Source organism: Scatophagus argus, chromosome 17 (assembly GCF_020382885.2).
Source record: "Scatophagus argus isolate fScaArg1 chromosome 17, fScaArg1.pri, whole genome shotgun sequence".
Classification (NCBI taxonomy): Eukaryota; Metazoa; Chordata; class Actinopteri; family Scatophagidae; genus Scatophagus; species Scatophagus argus.
This window is the reverse complement of record NC_058509.1, coordinates 8,417,613-8,439,535: the sequence shown is the minus strand read 5'-3', so window position 1 is coordinate 8,439,535 and position 21,923 is coordinate 8,417,613. Positions and strand designations below refer to the sequence as shown.

Below are 21,923 nucleotides of genomic sequence, written 5' to 3'. Positions count from 1 at the left end.
AATGCAAAAATAATCACTGATGCACTTGTATTTTTCCTGCCCTGAGGTTATGCATGAGAAATGTGTATGAGCTGTTAAATAATTTTACCCCCAGGAAACAAAAAACTCTCCTTCAGCCTCTGTTGTCAAGGTTATTGTTATCATTCTCTCTGCTTAACACACAACCTCTGTGGTACATGACAGTGTGTTTTTAATTAAAATAAATTCAGGAAGACATTCCCTACACTGCTATGAGGGAAATCGGTTATTTCTATGATAATAAGCCCAGAGTCCCAAAATAAACAGGCTGTGGCTCATTTTATACGCTGTTGACTGGGGCTGCTGGGGCAACGTGGGATGAGGGGAGGTTTGGTGTTAGCTCAGGAACACCCAGGTTGACGACAACAGTGTGGGAAGCTTGAAAATGTGCAATACATTTCCTGGCCTTGGTGTGGGAAGAGCAGTCATGACAAGACTTGTGCAACCAAAGCTGGATGAGCTTGAATTTACAGTATGATCATCTGTGAAATACTGTGAATGAGTCTTTATATAGCCTTATATGTCGATGCTTTGATTTTCACAGTAGGCATTTAAGAACACAGAAACCAAAATGTCTTGCTCTTGCCAAACTTGAGAATTTTAAGACGGTGTGTAAAACTCTAAAACATGAACCTTTACATTTATATAACTGCATTAAATTTCAACTTAATCTGATTATTTTATGAACTAATAAGATTATTGTATGAATCTGAGTTCAGTTGGCCAGTGGACAAAAAAGCTGAGTAAACTAATTTAAAAATACTATAAAGTTTGTAGCCTAACAAATATCCTTTGCATTGTTCAAACATAAATAAACCCATCAAGTCTGACATTCGTCCATACTCAAAAGAATAATTAGCTTGCTTTACTCTGTCTAACTCACTGTTATTGCTGCCTATTCCGGCCAGGATATTCTTGAAAAGGGGATTTTTCATTTAAGTGAGGCTTTCCTTGTTGGATATATAAAATACTTCGTATGCAATCTGTATTTGAGAAAAAAAAAAAGAACCCTGCGTTTGTATCCTGTTTGAAAGTGTGAGAGTCGAATTGATGGGTGAATAGATCAACATGCATTACCTATGTATTATACCCCTGCTTTGAGGGTTTTATACCAAATTCGGTGTAGATTTGTTTCTGTTCAATGTTTCACTCATGTCAGACTTGATGGCCTGCCGTGATCGTATAGTGGTTAGTACTCTGCGTTGTGGCCGCAGCAACCCCGGTTCGAATCCGGGTCACGGCAACGTCTTTTAACAGATTTACAGAAAGGCATGATTACACGAGGAGAGGAGAGTTGAAACCTTTAGAAAGTATGATAATATAATCTAACCCAGTTCTTCGGTGATGAACAAATTCATAAGACATTATGAGCAACCCTGCCTCCACCGATGCCTTTCTTGATAAAGAAGGCAGTGGTGACGTGTGAACGGTACAAATGTAAAATCATACAAGTTATACATCTCGCAATAGTCCTACTCAGCGGCTTATTGCGAGATTCGACGCATCAACGCATGAATATCAAAGTAAGAGCATAAAAAAGTGTTTGATGTTGTGAAAATGACGTAAGATAACACAGTTTGTGGAGTCGTCGCATCACGAAGTCGGCGGCCAGCCGTGATCGTATAGTGGTTAGTACTCTGCGTTGTGGCCGCAGCAACCCCGGTTCGAATCCGGGTCACGGCAGCTCGTTTTAACGATATATTTCGCTTACAAACTGAACAAACAAATCACCTTCATACTTTCATTGGACGAGCAGTCTGGTTTGAAGCACTTTACCGAACCACAAAGTGCATCCCCGGTTTTGTTTGTTTCCTGAATGCTTTTATTGTCCTCGCAATTCAAAATATAGGCTATATAACATTAATGAATCTCTTAACTTATAACGGGAAATCCCGTCGTACGTTAAAGAAAAAGTCTTAGTCTACAACGTCTACAAAGCTAGTGTCTACTAAATGTTACAACTTTTAATGGGGCTGAATAACTGTTTCGCTCCTGTGTACTGTACTGTATATCCTCAGTGACTCAGTGAAGTGAAGTCTCGCGTTACCACCCACCAAATCTCATCCAAGAGACCAACCAGGAAGCGAATGGCGGAAACGTAAATCCACCTCACGCTTACAGACAACAATTTTCGGGAAGATCACATCTCTTTTTTTCTGAATGGAGAGGCCAGTCGAGTAGACGGCACATGCCCTCAGCTACAGACGGTGGATGGTGTTGAAGAAACGATGTCGTCGTCTCGTACTACCTGGCATGTTCGGTAAAGTGAGTGGACATTAACCAGCCAATGATCCAGCTGAGAGTGTCCTGTCACTGACAGCCTGCCAGATTATAACACCGGTAGGTTTAACGTTAACGTCTGTATTTTTTGTTTTAATTTGTATGCGTACAAATATTGCACCACCGATGCTGTGTTAGAAGAGAGCATTTCAAAAAATCAGAAATTAGAAAAGGAATCTTTGTTTCGGCGTGCCTAGCAAAAACAAAAAAGAGATGAACGAGAGATAGATAAATAGAAAGACAGCCTTATGGACAATTTGACAGCAACTGTCTCTGAGGGTACTTTATGGAAGTTACAGGGCTTCAGATTGCCTCTGCCTTACTGATAATCAGTCAATCGAATGGTAGTGAATTAGCACTTTTTTACTATGTACTGTCACTTCAGGCAAATGAATAAATCTGACAAGTCTGACAACTCTGCTAGTGACTGAGTAAAGTGGCCACATTAAATCAGCGGCAGTAAACCATGTGCCTTTTTTGAGTTTTTTTTGTCGATGCTAAGCCTATAGTCTTATCACCCACCATCTAATGTTAAATGTAGATGTGAGGCCATGATTCCATTCACTTTTCATTTCAGTCGTAGAGTAGCATGGAGCAGAAACCCAAAACTGGATGAGCAAGTTCTGGCAAATGTCCTTAACCTGCTGTATGCCGTTCTTATTGAATAATTGACAAAAAAAACCAAACAAACTTGTTTTACGCAGGAAAACATGTTGTCAAACAGTTTATGTGAACCACTGCATGATTAAAGGTATGACGACACCGCTGTTCACTTAAAAATCAACAGTTCGCAGAAGGCCATTTCCTATTTCAGCATGACCATGTCCCTGGGCACAAAACCAGGTCCATAAAGAAATTAACTTCCTGCAGTGGGGACTCATCCCAGCAGCCATGCTCCAAAAAGCTGTGGAAAGCCCACATATGGCACATATGGGTGCATTATTTGGGTGTCTGCATACCTTTGGCCATGCAGTGTCATTTAATATATCAGATGACAAGTTGTTAAGAAGTGAATTAAACACACAGTATGTAGTTTCTGCCACCAGGGTCTCTCAATCAAAACAAAAGACAAGTGGCGTGAGACCTTGGGAGTCGTTGTCCTCACTGTTAAACACCCACCAGTGCCAACAGTCACATTAGCTGAATTCCCTCCTCACTCTTGACTCTCTTCCAGAAGTTATACCAAACGAAATGCATCTACAAAATTACAGAGTTTGAATCGGCTTCATACTGCACACTGACGCTCTATCTATGACTCCTCACTGGCAGACATATGGCCCAGCTCGTCAGCTAGCCGAAGGGAGACTACGTAACGACGCATCGCTAGCATCATGTTCCTGAAATCATCGTTTACCACCCTGATCGTGGGGGTGTTTGTGGTGTATGTGCTACACACCTGCTGGGTGATGTACGGGATAGTTTACACTAAACCCTGTGACAACCCCAAAGGTGACAAATGTATCACACCCTTCCTGGCAGGAAACCCGAAACTACAGGTCAGTAATGTGGGAGAGACGAGTGTTGTCACTGTTCAGTTTTGTTCCCAAGACCTTTTTGTTCAACTGTGTGTGTAGGTGGTTTGGTTTAATTTGCAAGGCAGGGACAAGGCCAATTGTATAATGTATAAAGGTAATAATATGTGTGCATAATATCTCTGTGTGTATCCAGTTGAGTATCTATACTGCACTGCGGCCCAATGCAGAAGGAGGGCATACCCTGATCCACAAAGAGGACAAGTTTGATGTCAACAGCAAGTTTGAGAGGTTGGTGGCTCTCTTTTTAGATTTTAAATGACAGAGTAGAGTAATGATAAGCCTTGGAAATAAATTTACTCTGTCCTCCAATCTGATTGGACGAGTCAGATTCAAAGCTGTACATGAGCTGAATGACAATTTACTTTAATGAACCCTAATGTGTTAATTCATTATTCAGATGAATGGATGTCATTCTTGTTAGGTACTAAATCAAATGTGCTAGAGTGTAGTCATATTTTAATGATAACAGGAAATTTGTAGGAAAAAGTTGTAAAGTTTTTTTTTTTTAAACTTTGTAGTTACCATCCTTCTTTTCATCATCCTCTCTTTTTTCCTCCAGGATAGTAAAAGTGTCCCTCCCCAAGAAGACCCGCAACAATGGAACTTTATATGCACTAATTTTCGTCCATCAAGCTGGTGTCACCCCGTGGCAGGATCCACATCAGGTTCACTTGGTGGCTCAGCTCACCACGTTCATGGTCCCTAAACCGCCTGAGATCTCTTTGATATCTGGGGAGGATCAAACGCAGGTACTGGGTTGTTCCAAAGTTCAGGATGAAGGTGAAAGTTGATAATGTTTTCTGAAGAAAGACATGGGTATTTAAGTTCATAGGAAGAAGCTGCAATTACATACATCTATCATACAACTCACGGAAAAATACTGTAAAAAGATACCTTTGTGATTAATTGTTCATTTTTATACTTTAAAGCACCTTCAGAAATTGTTTTGTATGATGTATAAACATTTTACATTATTAGTTCATTTTAGTTGTAGCAGGTGTTTTATTTTGTAATTTTGTTATCAGTTTTTGTAACTTCTCTCCGCTACTCAGCTGACATTTTCGTAACAGTACAGAAACAGAAGAGCTGGTTTGTTTTAGGTTATGGTCAAATTTCTGCGATGGCACACAGGGTCAGAGAGAAGGAGCCCAGCAGAAGAAACAGCATGATGGTAACCCCACGGCAGGCGGTCACACTTCCACGTCGGATCACCCGACTTCCCACTGGCGCTCCCGCCTGACATTCAACATTGTGAGCGACCACTTCCTGTTCGACAAAGAATACCTGCCCGGTGACGTCCACAGATACCTCAGAGTGTAAGATACCGTACACAGAAACACACACTCACACCTCTCTGAGTGTCACGATACTGTACACATTGAGTCCAGTGTAGTCAAAAAACGTAAGACAGATTTTTCTGAGTAATGCATGATAGTCTAACAGCAGTCCAGTCCAGATTAGCAAAACTTTTAAATTGGTGGATATGTTCTGTGTTTCAGATTTCAAAATGGTAAGAAGATGGTTTATCTACCTCTGCTGTTTGTCGATGAGCTCAGCAACAGGGTCAAGGACCTTGTGGTGAGCTTTTACGCTTAAATCAATATTATATAAAACACTTTCTGCTGTTCACTCTCTTACCGAACTTGTTTAGAGGAAAATACAAACACTTAGTGCATACCGTAACTCAATGATTCAGTGTCCTTGTGTCAGACATGACTTACTTCCTGCCTCAGAATAACAAACGGCCAACCCTATTCTCTTCTAAATGTCAAAGAGATGTAAAAGTATTTATGACATTAGACGTTTGGAGGCCAGTACAGTACAGATCTACAAATATTGACTTTATAAGATAAGGTTATATTGATTTGTCATAATTAATTTATGTATGTGGTGTGTGTGTGTGTGTGTAGGAAATCAACAGTACATCCACGGAGCTCCCTCTGACCATTTCCTACGACTCTATCTCTCTTGGGAGGCTGCGGTTCTGGATCCACATGCAAGATGCTGTTTACTCTCTGCAGCAGTTTGGTGTGTTGGTCTCTCTCTCTCTCTCTCTCTCTCTCTCTCACACACACACACACACACACATACACTGTCTAGAAGCCTTATAGGTCATGTACACTTCTCTGTCTGTGTTCTTGTATGTGTTGCAGGTTTCACAGAAAAAGATGCTGATGAGATTAAAGGAATCTTTGTGGATACCAACCTGTACTTCCTGGCTCTCACTTTCTTTGTTGCTGCCTTCCACGTAAGTCTTGATACAGAGGACTACACCACATTACACTGGAAAACAATTACAGAGAACAGAGCTCCAAGGTCAGTAGATAGCTGGATAGCTAGCTAGCTAGTTGGCTAGTTAGCTAGATACTTCATTGATCCTGAGGCAAATTCAGCAGAGTTTTGGTACGTTTCTTTCTCATTTGCACTCATGACTTTCAGTTCTTGATGTGTGAATACATTCCTGATTAGTTGAATAGGATTTTTTTTTTCTGTTTTGAAACTTTCCAACAAGCCCATCAAATCATCACAACAGGCCGATCAATAAAGGTTCCTGGGATCTTAAAATCTAAAGTTGTATCACCACCACACACAGTGTAATCAGTTATTGGCTCTGCAAGTCTGATTCTTAGGTGATGTATTTATAAAAAGCAAACTGTTGCCAATTCTCGATAATAAAACAAAGAGAGCTCTGAGGCATTCTTAGTGTAAATGGTTAATAAACTGTACCTTGACAAAGCTGAGTAAAGTTTATATTTTATTTCAGCTCCTCTTTGACTTCCTGGCATTCAAGAATGACATCAGCTTCTGGAAGCAGAAGAAAAGCATGGTGGGAATGTCCAGCAAAGCAGGTAGGTAACTTTGTTCTCACGAAAAACACAATCCTGGACAGGAAACAAATACGACGAATAGAGATTCAGCTGCACACTGTGGATTTGCTGTTGTGATTCAGTAGAGCAGGTACATTACAGTGTGTAACTGTCAGTCCTTTAGAAAAATGTGTGAAACAAGTGAATCTAGGTGAAACCAAGCATCAGCGGCATGTTGATATGACCTGACTCAGTGAATCTGGGCTGCTGGGTGGCCACATAATGGGGAGTATGAGCAAATGAATATTTTGCTCACAGCAGTATAAGCAAGAGGCTTACACGTAATGATTGTGAACAGTTTTCTAATTGTTTGGCTAGACGTTTCTCCTGCACTGCAACTGTGTATATCCATGTCTCTGGCACTAACTTGATTTATTGACTAACTTGACTGGCAAATGCTTCGAAATTGTCATGGCTGCTGGATAAAAGGATTAAATCTTGACCAGCAGTAGCCGAGGAAAAGCTGTCCCAGTTTATGTTTGTGTGTTTTGTTTTTCAGTGCTCTGGCGATGTTTTAGCACCATCGTGATCTTCCTCTATTTGTTGGACGAGCAGACCAGCTTGCTTGTCCTCATCCCTGCTGGCATCGGCTCCATCATTGAAGTGAGTAGACACAGACTGGATACACAAACATGCTGAAGAAGATATGCAAATAACAGCCTACACACATTCAGAACTGAATAGAAACAAGTGCACGAATTCATCTGAATTAGCCGCAATAGAATTACATGTGATATGTTTGAAAATGGAATTGATATTCCGAATGCAATTAATTTAACCTTTTGCATTTTTAGTTTAATTTACAACTCTTGAATTGCTCATAATCACACAGTTACATTTGCAATCCTGGACATAATGTTGTTATTGTAGGTGGTGTAGTTAAGAATAATTTAAAAAAAAAAAAAAAAAGTTTCGTTTATTATACATTTTTAGGCAAAATATTTTGCTCTAAGGTTTCAGTTTGACACTCCCATGTGTGCCGATAAAATGTGGCAAAGTTCAGTTAACCCAACACCTCAGTTTACATAATTATATCATATACTTATATAATGATCTAATTCTCCATTTTAACATCATTTAACACCATTTTTCTAATGGAGTTTATAAGAATAAGTTCTATGATTCTCACTGATTCATGCATGATAGTTAGTGTTTTGGTATTGTTTTTATTGCAGGTATGGAAAGTGAAGAAGGCCTTTAAAATTCAGGTTTTCTGGAAAGGAGGCAAACCAACATTCCTGGTATGTGTGTGTGTGATGTTTTTTTCTATGAGTAATATCAGTACAAATCAAATCTTGGTTGGTGACATCTTCAAGCTGTGTCTTATGTCCAACTGGCAGTCCAAAAACTCAAAGACTCTTTGTTTATCAGCGAACAAAAAGCACATTTAAGAAGCTGGAATTAGCAGATGTCTGACATTATTTCTTGACAAATGACTGAAAAGATGAATCAAATATCAAAATGGTTGGCAACTAATTGATTAATCCGCTAAACGTGGCAGCTCTAACCATCAGTACCATGTCCTCTACTCTAACTCCTGTGCACAGCCTCCTTTTAGTAAATTTTATTCGTTCTCCCTGCCTGCTGCTGTAATGGAGTCTCTCGATCACATTACTGAGGTTTGAAAGTGAAAGCACAGAGCAGGTACCAGAGCTACAGCCACATTTTGTATCTCTGATAAATGAATAAACAAAGGCAGAAGTGTAGGTAGGATAATACGTAATTGTCCCTTTGGCCAAAACATTTTCCTGTATTTCAGAGCTGCTCGCCTCACTCTCTCTTTTTTTTTCTTTGCTGTTGAATAGTTTGGGAAATTAGATGAATCAGAGCGGAGAACAGAGCAGTACGACACTCTGGTAAGACCACACAGACTCTCATATTACAGTAAACCATACTTAAGTGAGCCTGAGTGTAACATCACTTTTAGCATTTTACTGGAGATTTTCATTTAAGTAAGTTTACGCATACTTTATTCTCTAAATGGGCAGTTCAGCCAAACTCACACACAAAAAAACATAATTTATCTTAGCCTTAAGAGGTAAAATCTGAAATAAATTCATGTCTTATTTAGAATCAGATAATTCATTTGCTGAATTATTGTTATTGGACAGTACAGATAATGCTGTAAGTGGATGCACACCGATTGTTATGTGCGTGTATTTCTCTGCAGGCCATGAAGTATCTCTCCTATCTCCTTTACCCATTATGTATTGGAGGGGCTGTGTATGCTCTAATATTCCTACGCTATAAGAGGTAGGGGTGTGTGTGGACATGCAAATACTGCAAAATAAAGATTCATTAATGTGGTACTGGTGTCATTAATCGCATCAGTCGTTACATGATCATCTCTTTTTCTTTTCTCTGTCTCTGTTTTAGTTGGTACTCGTGGTTGATCAACAGTTTGGTTAATGGTAAGCTTTTTTTAAGACCTTGAATACTTCGGATGAGACAAATGAATTGACCAGTTCACTATTGACAGTATTATAATTACAAGTAGATTACCTCCTTTTGTCACTGATTTCCATTATTTGATTGAAAATAAGAGGCTTTTCAACATGTGCACGACTGTTCCAGGTGTGTATGCCTTTGGCTTCCTCTTCATGCTTCCTCAGCTGTTCGTCAACTATAAGGTCAGTTCATCGTGGTCAGTGTGGTCTTGCTTTTCCTGAAATTTTAAAAGGTGGTAATGAATAAAATATATTATATCATTTAAAATTTAGTGCCACATCTCAGCTCTAAGGGAAGAAAACAGGCAAAAAAAGTTTACATTCTGTGTTAGTCACTAAAAGGCATTGTGTGTATCACTGAGGTTTAAAGGATGGTACATGGTGGGGGGCTCAGCAGATATTAAGCAGTCGTGTGTTTTAAAATTATGCTTCAGTCAAAGGTTTTTCAGTTGGCTCCATGGTAACCAGGCACCACTGAGTGTATGTCTGTCACCTGTCCGCACAGACAGCTGTTTAAATCAAACAGATGCCCCACTGTTTATATGTTTTTAACTTTTTAACCATATCTAGTGACTGGTCAGCCCCCAGTTTGTCTCATATATTTAACCCATTCTGTATCTTTGTTCAGTAAATGTCTGTTGTCAGGTGTGGAGTTGGTGTGGATTGAAAACTATCCACGGCATTATTCACATTATTATTATTATTATTATTTAGTCACAATGTGGGACATTAAAGGAATGTGTCAAGCGACACTTTCTTCCTGTTGAAAATACGTCAGACCCCACCACAAACCAGTCTCGACACACGTGCCAAATGCATTTCCTTCTCCACTCTGGGACTCACTCATAGGAGAACAGCTCCATAGCACTGCTAGAGGACAAAAATTCCTCAACAGAAACAGAATTGTTCAGAACCTAATTTGTGCCACAGCATTGATTTTGATTCAGAAATCCCACTGACTTGTTATGCTTAACTCAACAGCTGAAATCTGTGGCCCATCTACCCTGGAAAGCCTTTATGTATAAGGTGAGAACACAACTGCAGATACTGAGTTTTGTGTTATAACAATTTTTCTGCATTTCATTTCGTTACGTTAAATAAAGCTCACTGAAGGCACTGTCACTGAATATCCTGAGTAGTAATTGGTGCATTTTTTTGAACGATTAAGTGATTGATATTGATTGGTTGTTTCCAGGCATTCAACACCTTCATCGACGATGTGTTTGCCTTCATCATCACCATGCCGACGTCCCACAGACTGGCCTGTTTCAGAGATGATGTGGTGTTTCTGATTTACCTCTACCAGAGATGGTATACACACAAACACCACCAACACACGATTCATAAGTCGCCAACATAACGTACCCAACAGCTTCCTAAACTAAGGCTCTCTCTCTCTCCCCTTCCCCAGGCTCTACCCAGTGGACAAAACGAGAGTAAATGAATATGGAGTTTCTTACGATGAAAAGCCCAAAGGAAAGTCCCACAAGGACTAAAGATGGAAGACTTGTTTTTGGCTTCTGGCAGGTTTTGTCTTCGGTCAACTGGTATCCACTGATCTCATCTGGCAAACAGACCAGGTGCATCAACACCCTCGTGGTTTTGGACTTTTCACCCCGTCCCATAGTGCAAAGTGTTGACAGGTCTACATCAGTTTATCTCTTTTTTTGTTTTGCATTGTGCAGAAGAACAGTGAGATAAATCCCTGACCCATTTCAAACTGATGCAACAATCTCAAAAAAAGAAGAAAAAAGAAAAAAAAAAGATTTCTGATTGGTGTGAATGTCCAGTACAAACCTTCTCAGCCATATATTCTGCTCTTCCTTTTTTCAAACCATCATGTCAATGCACAAAACCAGTCGCACTCCTTGTGTATTGGAACAGCTCCATCCTGTTAATGTTTTAATGAGTTTTAATGATATATCACATTGGGTTGGACGCCCATTTTAAGCTGCAGTTGCCTCTTGAGAACCACTGTAAAATATTTTCATAATTCTAAATACAATGTCAAAAAGGGATTATTGTCATTTTAAACATGTGGACAAATTCCAATTAACTGAGAGAGTCTGGTTCAGACTGCTTGGGGGAATCAGAATCTAAAAATATCAATTTTCCATATTGTTAATCCCTAATCGCCAAGCCAGATACATCTGAGCTTTATGAAAAAAAAAAGAGTTGCCCAGTCATAATTATAGTTTGGATGTTGAAGGGAAACTGGTTATTATTGTAGCTTTGATAAAACACGAAAGCTGCAATAGGCAAAAGTGGATACTACTGGGCCATGTGGACAACAAGGGGATGCGTTGTTAGCTTGGTTAAACATTCCCGATGCAAAATGTGAGTGTTAATCTAGAAATTCTATGAAACTGTTCTAATTATGTTTAAAAAATGCTTGCTGAAAATGCTGTTAACAATTTACCTCTTAGAAAGCACGAATGGGTTTTGGTTCTAAACTCTCATGTAGACAAAGCAAACATAACCTGGGACAAATGCCAGAATGACAGACCCCGTTTTAAAGTGAGAACATAAAACGGATATGCTTCAAAAAAAAAAAAAAAAAGACGACTGAGTCAGGAGTTAAAGAATGGGGGCACCCAAAATCTTAACTTGTTGCTAATGTACCCTCCACCTATGCACATATGGCTGACTGTAACAGAAGCACAGTAGAAGACTTGTTGCCGTTCCGGAGTCATGGCTGCAGTCCTAACAGACTATTCCAATTTGTTGCCGTGGCGACAGGGCTAAATTGCCTAACCACAGTCTTAAGCGTAACAGTTCTAGAATCTGTTAAGTTGAGCTGTCTGAGTCTCCTGCTCTGTCCACTTGTTAAATGATGCTGAACTTTATTACATTATAACACAGGAGGGTGTCACTGAAAGCCATACTGTCCTTTCCATCCACTCTGGTTTTGTAGTTTTTACCTGCTCGAGTATTTTTTTACATATCAGGGCCAAGATAATATGTTAGTGCCAAATGTGAGAATGATTCTTTAAACTGTTTGTGAGCCTAAATGGCACATCTGATGTTTTTAAATAGACACTGACATTGTAGGGGAAACAATGAATTGTAAGACTTGAGGAAAGTATTACTACACCTAGGCTTTCAGTTACAGTTCATTTTTTTTGTCATAGTTATATATAATGTTATTTTGTCTTTTTAGGTTGTTTTTTTTAATAGAAAGACTACTATCAGCCTAATCAGCCTTGGATAATGTTAGGTCTGTATACAAAAATCCAACCCACACTTTCTGTTCCTGTGTAAATGCAGCCAGGAGAAATTTTCCAGAAATTTTCCAGAAATTTGCCTTGAAATGGTTTTACTTATTGAAATTTTTGTGTCTTTGATTGAGATGAAATAAAATTGACTGAATAAACATGTTGTTTGCATTGGATTTAAAACCTCTGGATGTTTTTATATTCTACATAGTCAACACAGTTTTGGTTTTAAGTCATAATAGGTGCAGGAGAATATATGTAGATTCTTTGGTATATAGTTCTAACTAGCATTCAACTTAAAATGCATCTGTTCAAATTAATTTAAACTTACATATAGATTCAAGTTAGGATGGCTATTTGGTTAAAAAAAATGAAAATATTACATTTATTTGTAAAGAAAAAAGCTGCAAGCATATTCTAAAATTGGCAAGATAAATAGGGGATTTTGCTTTGAGGAATTATTTTCAATTTGGCAGAAAACTTATTTCATAATCAAAGGAAAAACAGCGGGAGCTTTCCACATTGAAAACAACATCGACTCCGTCCACAGCCGCGTTGTGTGCGTCCTGACGTCAGGGTCACGCTGTCTTGACGCAAGTATATTACTCAAGCTCCCGCCCTCTCTCTTTCCTTTTCCGCTGTAAGACGTGAACGTGCCTAAGGTGCTTGGTTCTTCTACCGAAGCTAAGGCCCTCAATCCGGCGACTAGCACCGTCAAATTTAGGCATCCAACCCGATACATACAAAAGCCAACACCTACGATGGCCTCTGTGTCCGAGCTCGCTTGCATTTACTCCGCTCTGATCCTCCACGACGATGAAGTCACCGTCACCGTAAGTACACCGGCTTATCCTCGGCTTCTCATCCAGTCCGTCTTTACTGGAACCTCGGTAGTAGTTGCGTGCTGTGAAAGACCTTTATGATCAGGCCGAAACAGTAAAAACTCCGCTGTCAGTTTGGGTGGTTGTTGTCTATTAGAATAGCTCAGGTGTTCATATGTCCAAACAGTCCCATCCTCCGTCCATAAATGGCGGCATGCCTTTTGCTAGCTATCGCTAGGCCACGATTCTGTATCCGGGCGGCTCTAGAGTGCGCTGTGACATTTAAGGATCATATTTACAACACGACGTTGTAGTTCTAAGTCGCCACATGTTTTTAAACATCCAAGAAGTTGAGGTTCTAGCTCGGCCGTTCGCTCAATGACAAGTGCTAGCCAATGCTAAGTAAATCTCCACATTAGCACCCCATGCGTATGTTGTCAGAAGCTGGCGTTAGCATGAACGGTAGGACAGTTGGGAGGTGTTTATTGCCACTTTCTGGCACATGGTCACTTTGTGTCGTTCATCATAAGGCTGTAGTGCGTTGTCTGACGTCAGTTTGACAGGTTTGATACACGTGGATACCTGCACAGCATCTATACTGGTGTGGAAGCAATAATCAGTCACCTTAATCACCAACAGGCTTGTAATAAACACAATTAAAACGTGTTTACTGTCATCATCCCTGCAGTCTGATTCACTGAACACCTCAGGCAGGTCAGGTGCTAATATGAAGCAGAATAACAACAAATCCACACAAGGCAGGACCAGAAAATAGTTTTTCTTAGGGATAATATTAAATGAGCACTCGATTATCATAAAAAAAATACCATATACATATTAAGTGGTTTCTATAACCATTGACTGTTTTTTTTATTTGTGTGTGTGTGTCTCTAGGAGGACAAGCTGAATGCCCTGATCAAGGCTGCTGGAGTCACTGTGGAGCCCTTCTGGCCAAGTCTGTTTGCCAAGGTGAGAGAACAACACACACTTAAACTACTGTTGTGTCCTGATGATATGATGAGATTCTTGCAAATAACCTGATGAAAGGTTTTGTGCATGTGCGGGGTGTAAACTTGGTGTCCTTAAAGTGTCAGCAAGAGTCTGATAAGCTATGAAATGGCAGCGTACCTTGAACTCTGCCTTCCTTTGACAGTCTCATGCAATCAGATTTCTGCTGGGGTTACATCTAATTCTCGTGTTTGAGAATTCATTACTTTAAGGCTTAGTTTGGGGGTGGTACAGGAAATATTTGACTCGTGTGCAACATTAAAAGTGGCAGTGTTTCGGATTAGTCTATGATTGTACAGTGAAGATTGCACCGACTGTAGCATGCTGTCAAATGAGCAAACACAAGGGTTGGGATTTGACGTGGCGGCTCGTGACAGTCAAAATAAAAACAGCAGAAGCACTACTGACTGAACACATGACTGAATTAAGAATCTGTGTTGAGGATCTGAGTGTACTGTGGTAGGGATCGTGACTCTGACCTGTGACCTCATGTCATTTTGTAGGCTCTTACCAGCGTTGACATTGGCAGCCTGATCTGCAATGTTGGAGCCGGAGGTGCAGCTCCAGCTGGAGCCCCCGCTGCCGGAGGTGCTGCTGCTGGTGACGCCCCAGGTAACTGGACAGATAGGCAAAATAATCAATTGTATTTTCGTGCGGTATTTGTACCGAGACCAGACTCAACTGGGCTGGACTTGTATAGTTTATTTTTGAATACCAGTTAAACAGAAGATGTTACTCAAGCAAGATGGAGCACTGAGAACAAGCACCTGGTCTGCATTTAAGGTGTAGCCTGGGAACAGTTTAGTTTCTCGAGATATAGCACTGGTATCATTGAGGTCTTGCTACAAATTATATCGACACAAGACTTTCTCAAGTCAGAGGGAAAACTTTTGATAAAGGAACCCAGTCGAGCTCCCACTCGACCCTCATCTTCGTGTCTTAGGGGCATTGTTAAAAGCCCATCTCATCTTTGGACATGTTTAAATTATAGAGTTTTGACGTTAACCAAACCCTGTCTTGTTTACCCCTACAGCCAAGGAGGAGGAGAAGAAAGAGGAGAAGAAGGAAGAGTCTGAGGAGTCCGACGATGACATGGGCTTCGGTCTCTTTGATTAAAATGGCTGTTTTGTAAGAAAACACAATAAAACTACAAAAATGATTTTGCCTTCTCTGATTCTTTTGTTCTGTGGTATATCAGTGCATCATCTGTCACTAAGATGCTTTAATGTTCTCCACTAGATTATTGGTACACATTGCAGTATAAGCAAAAACCAATGGGATTAAGGGGATCAAAACAGTTTGGGTATTTGTCATCATAATTTTGTCAGCCTATTATGAAAGTCCATCATTCTGTAAGGCATAATAAAGCTAGTAAGGCAAATTTAAGGAGGAGGTGGGCAAGTATGAATGAAATGAGGGAAAAGAAATTGAGACAAAGGTGTGCACTGCAGTAAATGCTGTCCAATTGACCCGTAGGCTGAGGTGTGTCAGACAGGTGACCCCGAACAGGCCTGGAGGAGCATGAACATGGAGGACAATTGTATTTAATTTACACCTGGTCCCTAGAGGACCGCTGTCTCGTTTCACTGTCACCGTGAACAGCTCAAATCACCATAAAAAAATCGAAAAGCTAAGTGTGAACCCAATATTTATACTTTGTAGGTCTACAATACATGTTATGGTCACTTACCCGTTAATGTCCAACAAAAGTGAACATGGTCCGTCCATTTATTCAATTATTCACGTCAGTTAAGGCCAACGATAAACAAAAATGGTCTGAAGTAGCTGCCGAGTGACTCGAATAGCCCACTGCGGTCAAGTTATTGCTATCATGCTATCAAGCCAGTAATAGACCGCAGTAAGAGCCCGACCTGCCTGACCACCGCATGGTGGTGACAAACCTGTCACCTAGCTTATAGCAAGCTAGTCCTGTTAGCCAGCCCGAGCGTTGAGTACGTTGGACCTATTGGTTTAAAGATACTAAGGTTACCATTTCACGACTGTTAGCATCATAAAGTGAGCGAAAGTAGCGGCTTGACGTCAGTCAATTTTCTTTATGGTCCTTCTTTTTTAATTTTAAGATAATATATTGTATTGTTATAAGCAGGAGGCACAAATTGCTACGTATGTGAGTTTCCGTAGTGTAGTGGTTATCACGTTCGCCTCACACGCGAAAGGTCCCCGGTTCGAAACCGGGCGGAAACACTCTTCTTATTCATTTTTTTTTTTCCTTCAGGTCAAACTCAAGCGAGATCACGTTCACCTGTGAAATCCAACGAGCATTTGACATAATGTCAAATGTGGAACGGAAAAACGGCTCCTAAAAGCCTACATTAATCTACATTTAATGGCCTGTTAATGATGCTCTTAAGGCAGCATTTCTCATATCTTTTCTACACCGTTTAGCTAGCATGTTTAGCTAATCACCCTGCTATCAAGCAGAAGCAGGTTTGTGTTATGTTTGTAGCAAATGCAAACCAGACCTGAGAACTTCAATTACTCAAGGTCCACTTTTCTTTAAACATTTCTTGCCATTCAGTTGAGGTTTGCTCAGTTGCAGCAAAAGCTGAAAGCTCCAGGATGAGCTTGGAAGAAAACCTTTAGATTTTTGTTTAGCTCAACTACTGTTTCCAAAGTTGAGAATGAATTTTAAAAGCCTACCACAAAATGTACAATAGTACATTTGCCTGATTAATAAATACATTAAATACATTATTGGCAGTCAAGTCAGACAGTTAATGTAGCAAAATGTCAATACTCCAGAAATTTGTTGTCTCTTCTCCGAGCACATTAAGATTCTGCAAAGTAATTTGAACAGAAATGACACCAGAGAGCATAAGACCCAGCACACACACTTGAAGAAGCAGACTCACGAAGGATTTCTTTAAACGATAACAGTGTTTTATTTGCTTGGTTTAGCAACTGAAGACCTACATGTGACTCCTTCCTGAGAATACTGTTCACCTCAGGGGAGAGCGAACAGCGGAACGGAGAGCGAATCAGAGAGGGACGAGAGGAAGCCGAAGCCGAGGGGAGGGACGGTATCACAGGCAGAATCAGGTTAAAAGACAGGGAAGGAAAACAGGAGGGCTGATGGAGAAGAGATTAAGAGCAAAGTTATGGTGAACAATTTAAATGATAACACCCGAACCCCACCCGAACAAGGCATGCACCCTTTTTGTCCACCAGTCTGTTAGGCAGCCATAAAACAAACAAATCTTGAGCTCCAAATAACTTTAAGTCCAGTTAGTTGTATATGAAAATGTCATTTGTTTGTTACTAATGTTGAACTCTACTCTTAATATGAACCAGGATTTTTGTTAAAGTGTTCCTGAAAATCCAGTTCCTGGACTGACGAAAGACAATTTGACAAAGAGGGGTGGCAACTGAAAGCCTGCGCTGCTTCTTGTTGAGTGAACATTTACGAGTAGGACTGAAGGACAACAACACAACATACATGGCTTGAACATACAAAAGCAAGAACGCTACTGACGACAATTCTACATTTTTTAATGCAAGAACGACAAACAGCTGCTAAAAACTGTTATTATTGAGTAAAACAATGGAGCATTTTGAGTGAAATGTTCCTTTTTAGTCAATTGCAGCTAATTTGGCACAGGTTCAGCACCTCCACTGTAACTCAATCCCTCCGCCCTCCCTCCACTTTGCCCCCTGTTCATCCCTCTCCCTTATTCACTAACAATTCATGCCTCAGAGACGTGTTAAAAATATAGCTTCTTTGTATATTTACTATGCAAGTTAACTTAAGAAAAAGTGGCCTGTGACTTTTAGTTTGTTCTTCAAAATTCAGCTTTATATATTTAATTTTTCTATGCGATCTTTTGATGCCTGAGATAAAGAGAACTAGAGAGCAGATGAGAAAAAGACTTGAAAACATCAGAAGCTGTAAATCAATGACTTTTTGCCCATACAATTTTTAAGAGTAAGACTGAAAAGCAGACACAGACACATACTGTGAGAGACGAGGCTGAAAATAGTAATAATAATAACAATTAATAATGATATAAAAGCATGTTTAAACAACATCATCATCATCATCATCATATTGTCTTCATCATCATCCTTAATCCTGTCACTTCAGTTCCAGTTGTTACATCCTGCACACTTGGAGTTTAGTGTTTAAGCGTCAGATTTTGGAGCATCCATTCACCAAAATATCTCTGCAGTTCCCTTCAAGTGAACCTCTGCGACATTAAAATATTAAAAAGTAGCAATGGATGATTTTTTTTTTCTTTTTTCTTTTTTTGAATTCATCTGAGGATACGTGGTGGGGAGAAGAAGAGCGTTTCTCTGGATACAAAACAAAATAATGCAACGAAAGTACAAAACAACACAATATCGACCAAAACATGGCCGTCGGCGGAGTGGAAAAAGGAAACGACGAATGTTGGAGGAGAAGAGGGCGCTGATTGTTTCAGTCAGTCATGTCTGCTGTCTCCAGAAGTTCATCTTTTTTCCATCCATCCATCACTGATATCCATCCAAATGTTCTCGTTTGTGATTGGCTAGGAGCTACCGCACGCAGAAACTCTTTCCAATTAAATCCTGATCATCTTGAGTCGTGATTGGTCGATGACATCCAGCAGGTTCTTGGCATCGACTGCGAGGGCGTGAGCTGCCATTAGCATGTGTTTCTTGTAGTCCTTTTGTAAACTGTCAGGAACAGAGAAGACGATTCACTGCGTCGCCACTGCTGTGAAGGAAGCTGTTAATCGTTTTTAGCAGTAAAACACATTCACTGTATTTCTACCTACCTTGTCATGACATACTGTTGGGCCAGTTTCATCTTTGATATCAGCTCAGCCAGATCTGAATTCAACAGCTTCTGGGCCATCTCAATCTGTCATAATACAAACAAAATGTCAACATGACATTTTCCAAATGAAAAAGAACACAAAGGGAATAAATAGAATAAAGCTTCTGGGCCACATAATTACATACTCCACTTTCTCCCCTCCATAATTTAGGCAGTTTTGTTTTGCTCCTACAACAGTATTTAGGTCACACAGAGTTCATGTGTTTTACTACAAGGAGTAGTGCATTGTTTCAGATGGGACAGACACACCACTTTGTATGTTATGAGTCAGTAGGGAACATGAAATTCAATTTCAACCTGCAGTGTGCGACCTTTACATATGAACATATGGTGCATTTACTGTCACTGCCAGAAGAGGAGTGAGGCGTTTATGTTTATTGTATTATCTATATTGTATTTATATTTACATTTATTTTTAATACACATGAAATCACATCAGAACATAGAAAATTAGTCATTTTTTCCCCCAGTGATTTTACTCTGAGGCACTTCTACTGACAATGGTCAGGGAATTTTAACGTGTGTGTGTGTGTGTGTTAACCTCTCTGTGTGTGCTGGCTGGCAGCACAGGAAGTGTCTCATCCACTGTTGCTAGCAGAGTCCTCAGCGCCAGACCCACTTCCTATCAAACACACACATATTTTTTTTAAGTCAGTAATAATAATTAATACACACTTTTGAATCTGTTCATGATGATGGATGTTAAATTTGTTACCTTTAAATTTAAACTGCGCCGTTAAAACATTTAAAGCTAAAATGTCTCTGACTTGTTCTTTTTGGTATTGATCCTACCTTGACCATTGGGACATACTCCTCTGGGGCTGCGGGTTGAATCCTGTTGGACATCTCAATCACAGCTTTAACCAACCCCGTCACATTCTCGTACACTTTGTCGTTCGAACGATCCAAATTGGCGGTGGGGGGCGGGCTGATCTCCTGAGGCTGCAGCTGGACCAGTGAAAAGTTCAAAGAGTTATTATAATGAGCCTCTAAGTGTATTAAATGGATTCCCTTGAGACGCTGTATTACTATTAGCATGATATGTTTAATTTAAAGTCGTATCTTCCATCAGGGCCAACATGTGGCTGTAGTTAGACAGACTCAACACTGGGAGGCAGTGTCTGACTACATTCACACACTCAACCTCTTTCTCTCTCTAACACACACACACACACACACTTCTTGTTATTTCTGTCTACATGCAGTTTCACCACTTACACATACAAGTTTTCTACTATGGCAGGGGAGTGTGTAGGATTGTTAGTGTAATGTGGCAGGACACAAAACAATATTTTTAGTGTAATGGGAAAGGGCTGCTCACGCAACCAAAACACACCCCTGAAGTTCAGTATGCCTGCTGAATGTCTGTGGTTTGTTTTTGTCTTTCTGCTCCCCCTTGGCCAAAAATCTCTGATGCAGGTTTAATAAATGTTCACAAAACCTTGCTCAGTAGAGAGCTTGATTTAAGTGAAAAATCTCTTTATTAGGAGCCAGGAATCTGGTTAAAACCATCATCACAGTCTATAATAAGACAAACACATCCCACAGATTCTCATCTTCAGAGGAACAACAACAAAAAAAAAATAAAAATCAATGTATATTTTGGGTGGATGACCTTCTACATCAAACCTATGAACTACAATAATTAAACTACATTTAGCATCTAAGGATGCAATGGAAGACAGTGATCAGCTCACAGTGTGTCTATTGATCTACTGACAGTGACTTCTATATTTTTTATTTTTCTTTACCAAGATTATTTTTTATTCAATACTCTACTGCTACTGGCTACGGCGACTACAAGCCTAAAGCCAGCTTATTAACATGAAACTAGTACTATGCTTTACTTTGAATGGGGGGATAGCTAATAATGTTTAATTTGCAACAAAATAATCTAAGGTCGACTTATCAGAGTTTTTGAGCTTCCTATCACATCTCACAGTTTTTACCATCTTTGCTGATGATATGAGATGCATCTGAAAGCTCCAGTTGAGATTACCTGGCCACAAAGGCTGCTCCCCATTTTTTGTGCTACGAATGATATTTTGTTCTGTCTCTGGTAAAGAAAAATAACTTGAGTACAATGAAGAGAGCTTCAGAAAGCTTCTTAGCTCACGATAATAACGATAACTAGCAGCTAACTAACTCTAGAGAGACAACAGACACACACAAAGGTCAGCTTACCCTCCACGGCTATAGGGAGGTTGAGGAGATGGGAGAGAGGTGCATTTGGGTGGATGGGGGTTTGACAGGGAAAAGGATGAAGGGGTTTGGGGTGTGCAGGTGGTGAAGGCAGGGAAAAGGGTTTGGCAGATTGATTGGTGGACAGATGGATGCAGAATAGCAGGTCAAAAATGCAGGACAGGGAATGAGAAGATGGCAGGATGTTCAAGGGAATCAAATAGAATGAATGCATGGATGTTGATGACAGATGGGGGGAAAAAGGAGTAAAGGGAGGAGAGAAGAGGGACAGCACATTAGGCCAAAGCCAACCACTGGTGGTGCAGCATGCAATCCATCAACAGCGTTGAAGTCAACTGAAAAACAATATGCTAGAATGGGAATGTCCAAACAAAGCATGCAAGATTAACACAATAAAATACAGCACTGCCAGGCTTCCATAAGTGAAAGAGGCTAACAAGAGCACAAAGAAAATCTTTAACGGATTACATGTGATCATTTAGAAACTGGGGAATAAATTCTATTTTTAGGAGATTAACTGTTCATGGCCCACATGTGTTTTGACATGCATATACCTTGACCCCCTCGTTGTAGCTGTCCACAGGGCAGAGGCTGGCCAGGTGACCAGGAGCTCCAGGGCGGGGTGGTTTCTTAGGAGGAGCCACATGCTCTGAAAAAAGGAGGATGTTAGTATTGTATGTATGGATTATGCTA

At 40.1% G+C, this 21,923-nt stretch overlaps 3 protein-coding genes and 3 non-coding genes across 9 annotated transcripts in view; 5 read left to right on the top strand and 1 right to left on the bottom strand.

Moving 5' to 3' along the window:
• Nucleotides 1-1,189: 1,189 nt before the first annotated feature.
• Nucleotides 1,190-1,261, top strand: trnah-gug. The gene has a single exon. It is a non-coding gene; the product is annotated as a tRNA-His (tRNA).
• A 368-nt stretch (nucleotides 1,262-1,629) lies between these two features.
• Nucleotides 1,630-1,701, top strand: trnah-gug. Its single transcript has one exon. It is a non-coding gene; the product is annotated as a tRNA-His (tRNA).
• A 366-nt stretch (nucleotides 1,702-2,067) lies between these two features.
• clptm1l (CLPTM1 like) lies at nucleotides 2,068-12,538 on the top strand. The gene is made up of 18 exons (XM_046418321.1): nucleotides 2,068-2,358; nucleotides 3,568-3,794; nucleotides 3,967-4,061; nucleotides 4,393-4,582; nucleotides 4,965-5,149; nucleotides 5,333-5,411; nucleotides 5,744-5,861; nucleotides 5,987-6,081; nucleotides 6,598-6,682; nucleotides 7,200-7,303; nucleotides 7,876-7,941; nucleotides 8,506-8,556; nucleotides 8,871-8,953; nucleotides 9,077-9,111; nucleotides 9,275-9,330; nucleotides 10,129-10,173; nucleotides 10,343-10,458; nucleotides 10,559-12,538. The coding sequence occupies exons 2-18, from the start codon at nucleotides 3,630-3,632 to the stop codon at nucleotides 10,641-10,643; spliced, it is 1,653 nt and encodes a 550-aa protein (XP_046274277.1). The 5' UTR covers nucleotides 2,068-2,358; nucleotides 3,568-3,629; the 3' UTR covers nucleotides 10,644-12,538.
• Nucleotides 12,539-12,984: 446 nt separating this feature from the next.
• rplp1 (ribosomal protein, large, P1) lies at nucleotides 12,985-15,350 on the top strand. The gene is made up of 4 exons (XM_046418322.1): nucleotides 12,985-13,195; nucleotides 14,078-14,152; nucleotides 14,695-14,803; nucleotides 15,225-15,350. The coding sequence occupies exons 1-4, from the start codon at nucleotides 13,124-13,126 to the stop codon at nucleotides 15,305-15,307; spliced, it is 339 nt and encodes a 112-aa protein (XP_046274278.1). The 5' UTR covers nucleotides 12,985-13,123; the 3' UTR covers nucleotides 15,308-15,350.
• A 973-nt stretch (nucleotides 15,351-16,323) lies between these two features.
• Nucleotides 16,324-16,396, top strand: trnav-cac. The gene has a single exon. It is a non-coding gene; the product is annotated as a tRNA-Val (tRNA).
• A 674-nt stretch (nucleotides 16,397-17,070) lies between these two features.
• ptk2aa (protein tyrosine kinase 2aa) overlaps nucleotides 17,071-21,923 on the bottom strand; it is a 55,806-nt gene continuing 50,953 nt past the window's right edge. For 2 of the 4 annotated variants that reach the window (XM_046418319.1, XM_046418317.1), the window contains 6 exons: nucleotides 21,785-21,879; nucleotides 21,213-21,221; nucleotides 19,821-19,976; nucleotides 19,570-19,650; nucleotides 18,967-19,052; nucleotides 17,071-18,865 (listed from right to left, as the gene is read on the bottom strand). In XM_046418319.1, the coding sequence (XP_046274275.1) occupies nucleotides 18,751-18,865; nucleotides 18,967-19,052; nucleotides 19,570-19,650; nucleotides 19,821-19,976; nucleotides 21,213-21,221; nucleotides 21,785-21,879 (542 nt within the window). In that variant the 3' untranslated portion in view covers nucleotides 17,071-18,750. The remainder of the gene's footprint in view (nucleotides 18,866-18,966; nucleotides 19,053-19,569; nucleotides 19,651-19,820; nucleotides 19,977-21,212; nucleotides 21,222-21,784; nucleotides 21,880-21,923) is intronic. The other 2 variants (XM_046418318.1, XM_046418320.1) reach the window with 1 other exon arrangement.

What these genes read in the sequence shown, in the direction of transcription:
- rplp1 (XM_046418322.1), top strand. Translation starts at nt 13,124, where the DNA reads ATGGCCTCTGTGTCCGAGCTCGCTTGCATTTACTCCGCTCTGATCCTC. An exon ending in ACGATGAAGTCACCGTCACC is followed by an intron (nt 13,196 to 14,077) that starts GTAAGTACACCG and finishes GTGTGTCTCTAG; the next exon opens with GAGGACAAGCTGAATGCCCT. An exon ending in TGCTGCTGGTGACGCCCCAG is followed by an intron (nt 14,804 to 15,224) that starts GTAACTGGACAG and finishes TTACCCCTACAG; the next exon opens with CCAAGGAGGAGGAGAAGAAA.
- clptm1l (XM_046418321.1), top strand. Translation starts at nt 3,630, where the DNA reads ATGTTCCTGAAATCATCGTTTACCACCCTGATCGTGGGGGTGTTTGTG. An exon ending in GAGGCAAACCAACATTCCTG is followed by an intron (nt 7,942 to 8,505) that starts GTATGTGTGTGT and finishes GCTGTTGAATAG; the next exon opens with TTTGGGAAATTAGATGAATC. An exon ending in AGCTGTTCGTCAACTATAAG is followed by an intron (nt 9,331 to 10,128) that starts GTCAGTTCATCG and finishes TTAACTCAACAG; the next exon opens with CTGAAATCTGTGGCCCATCT.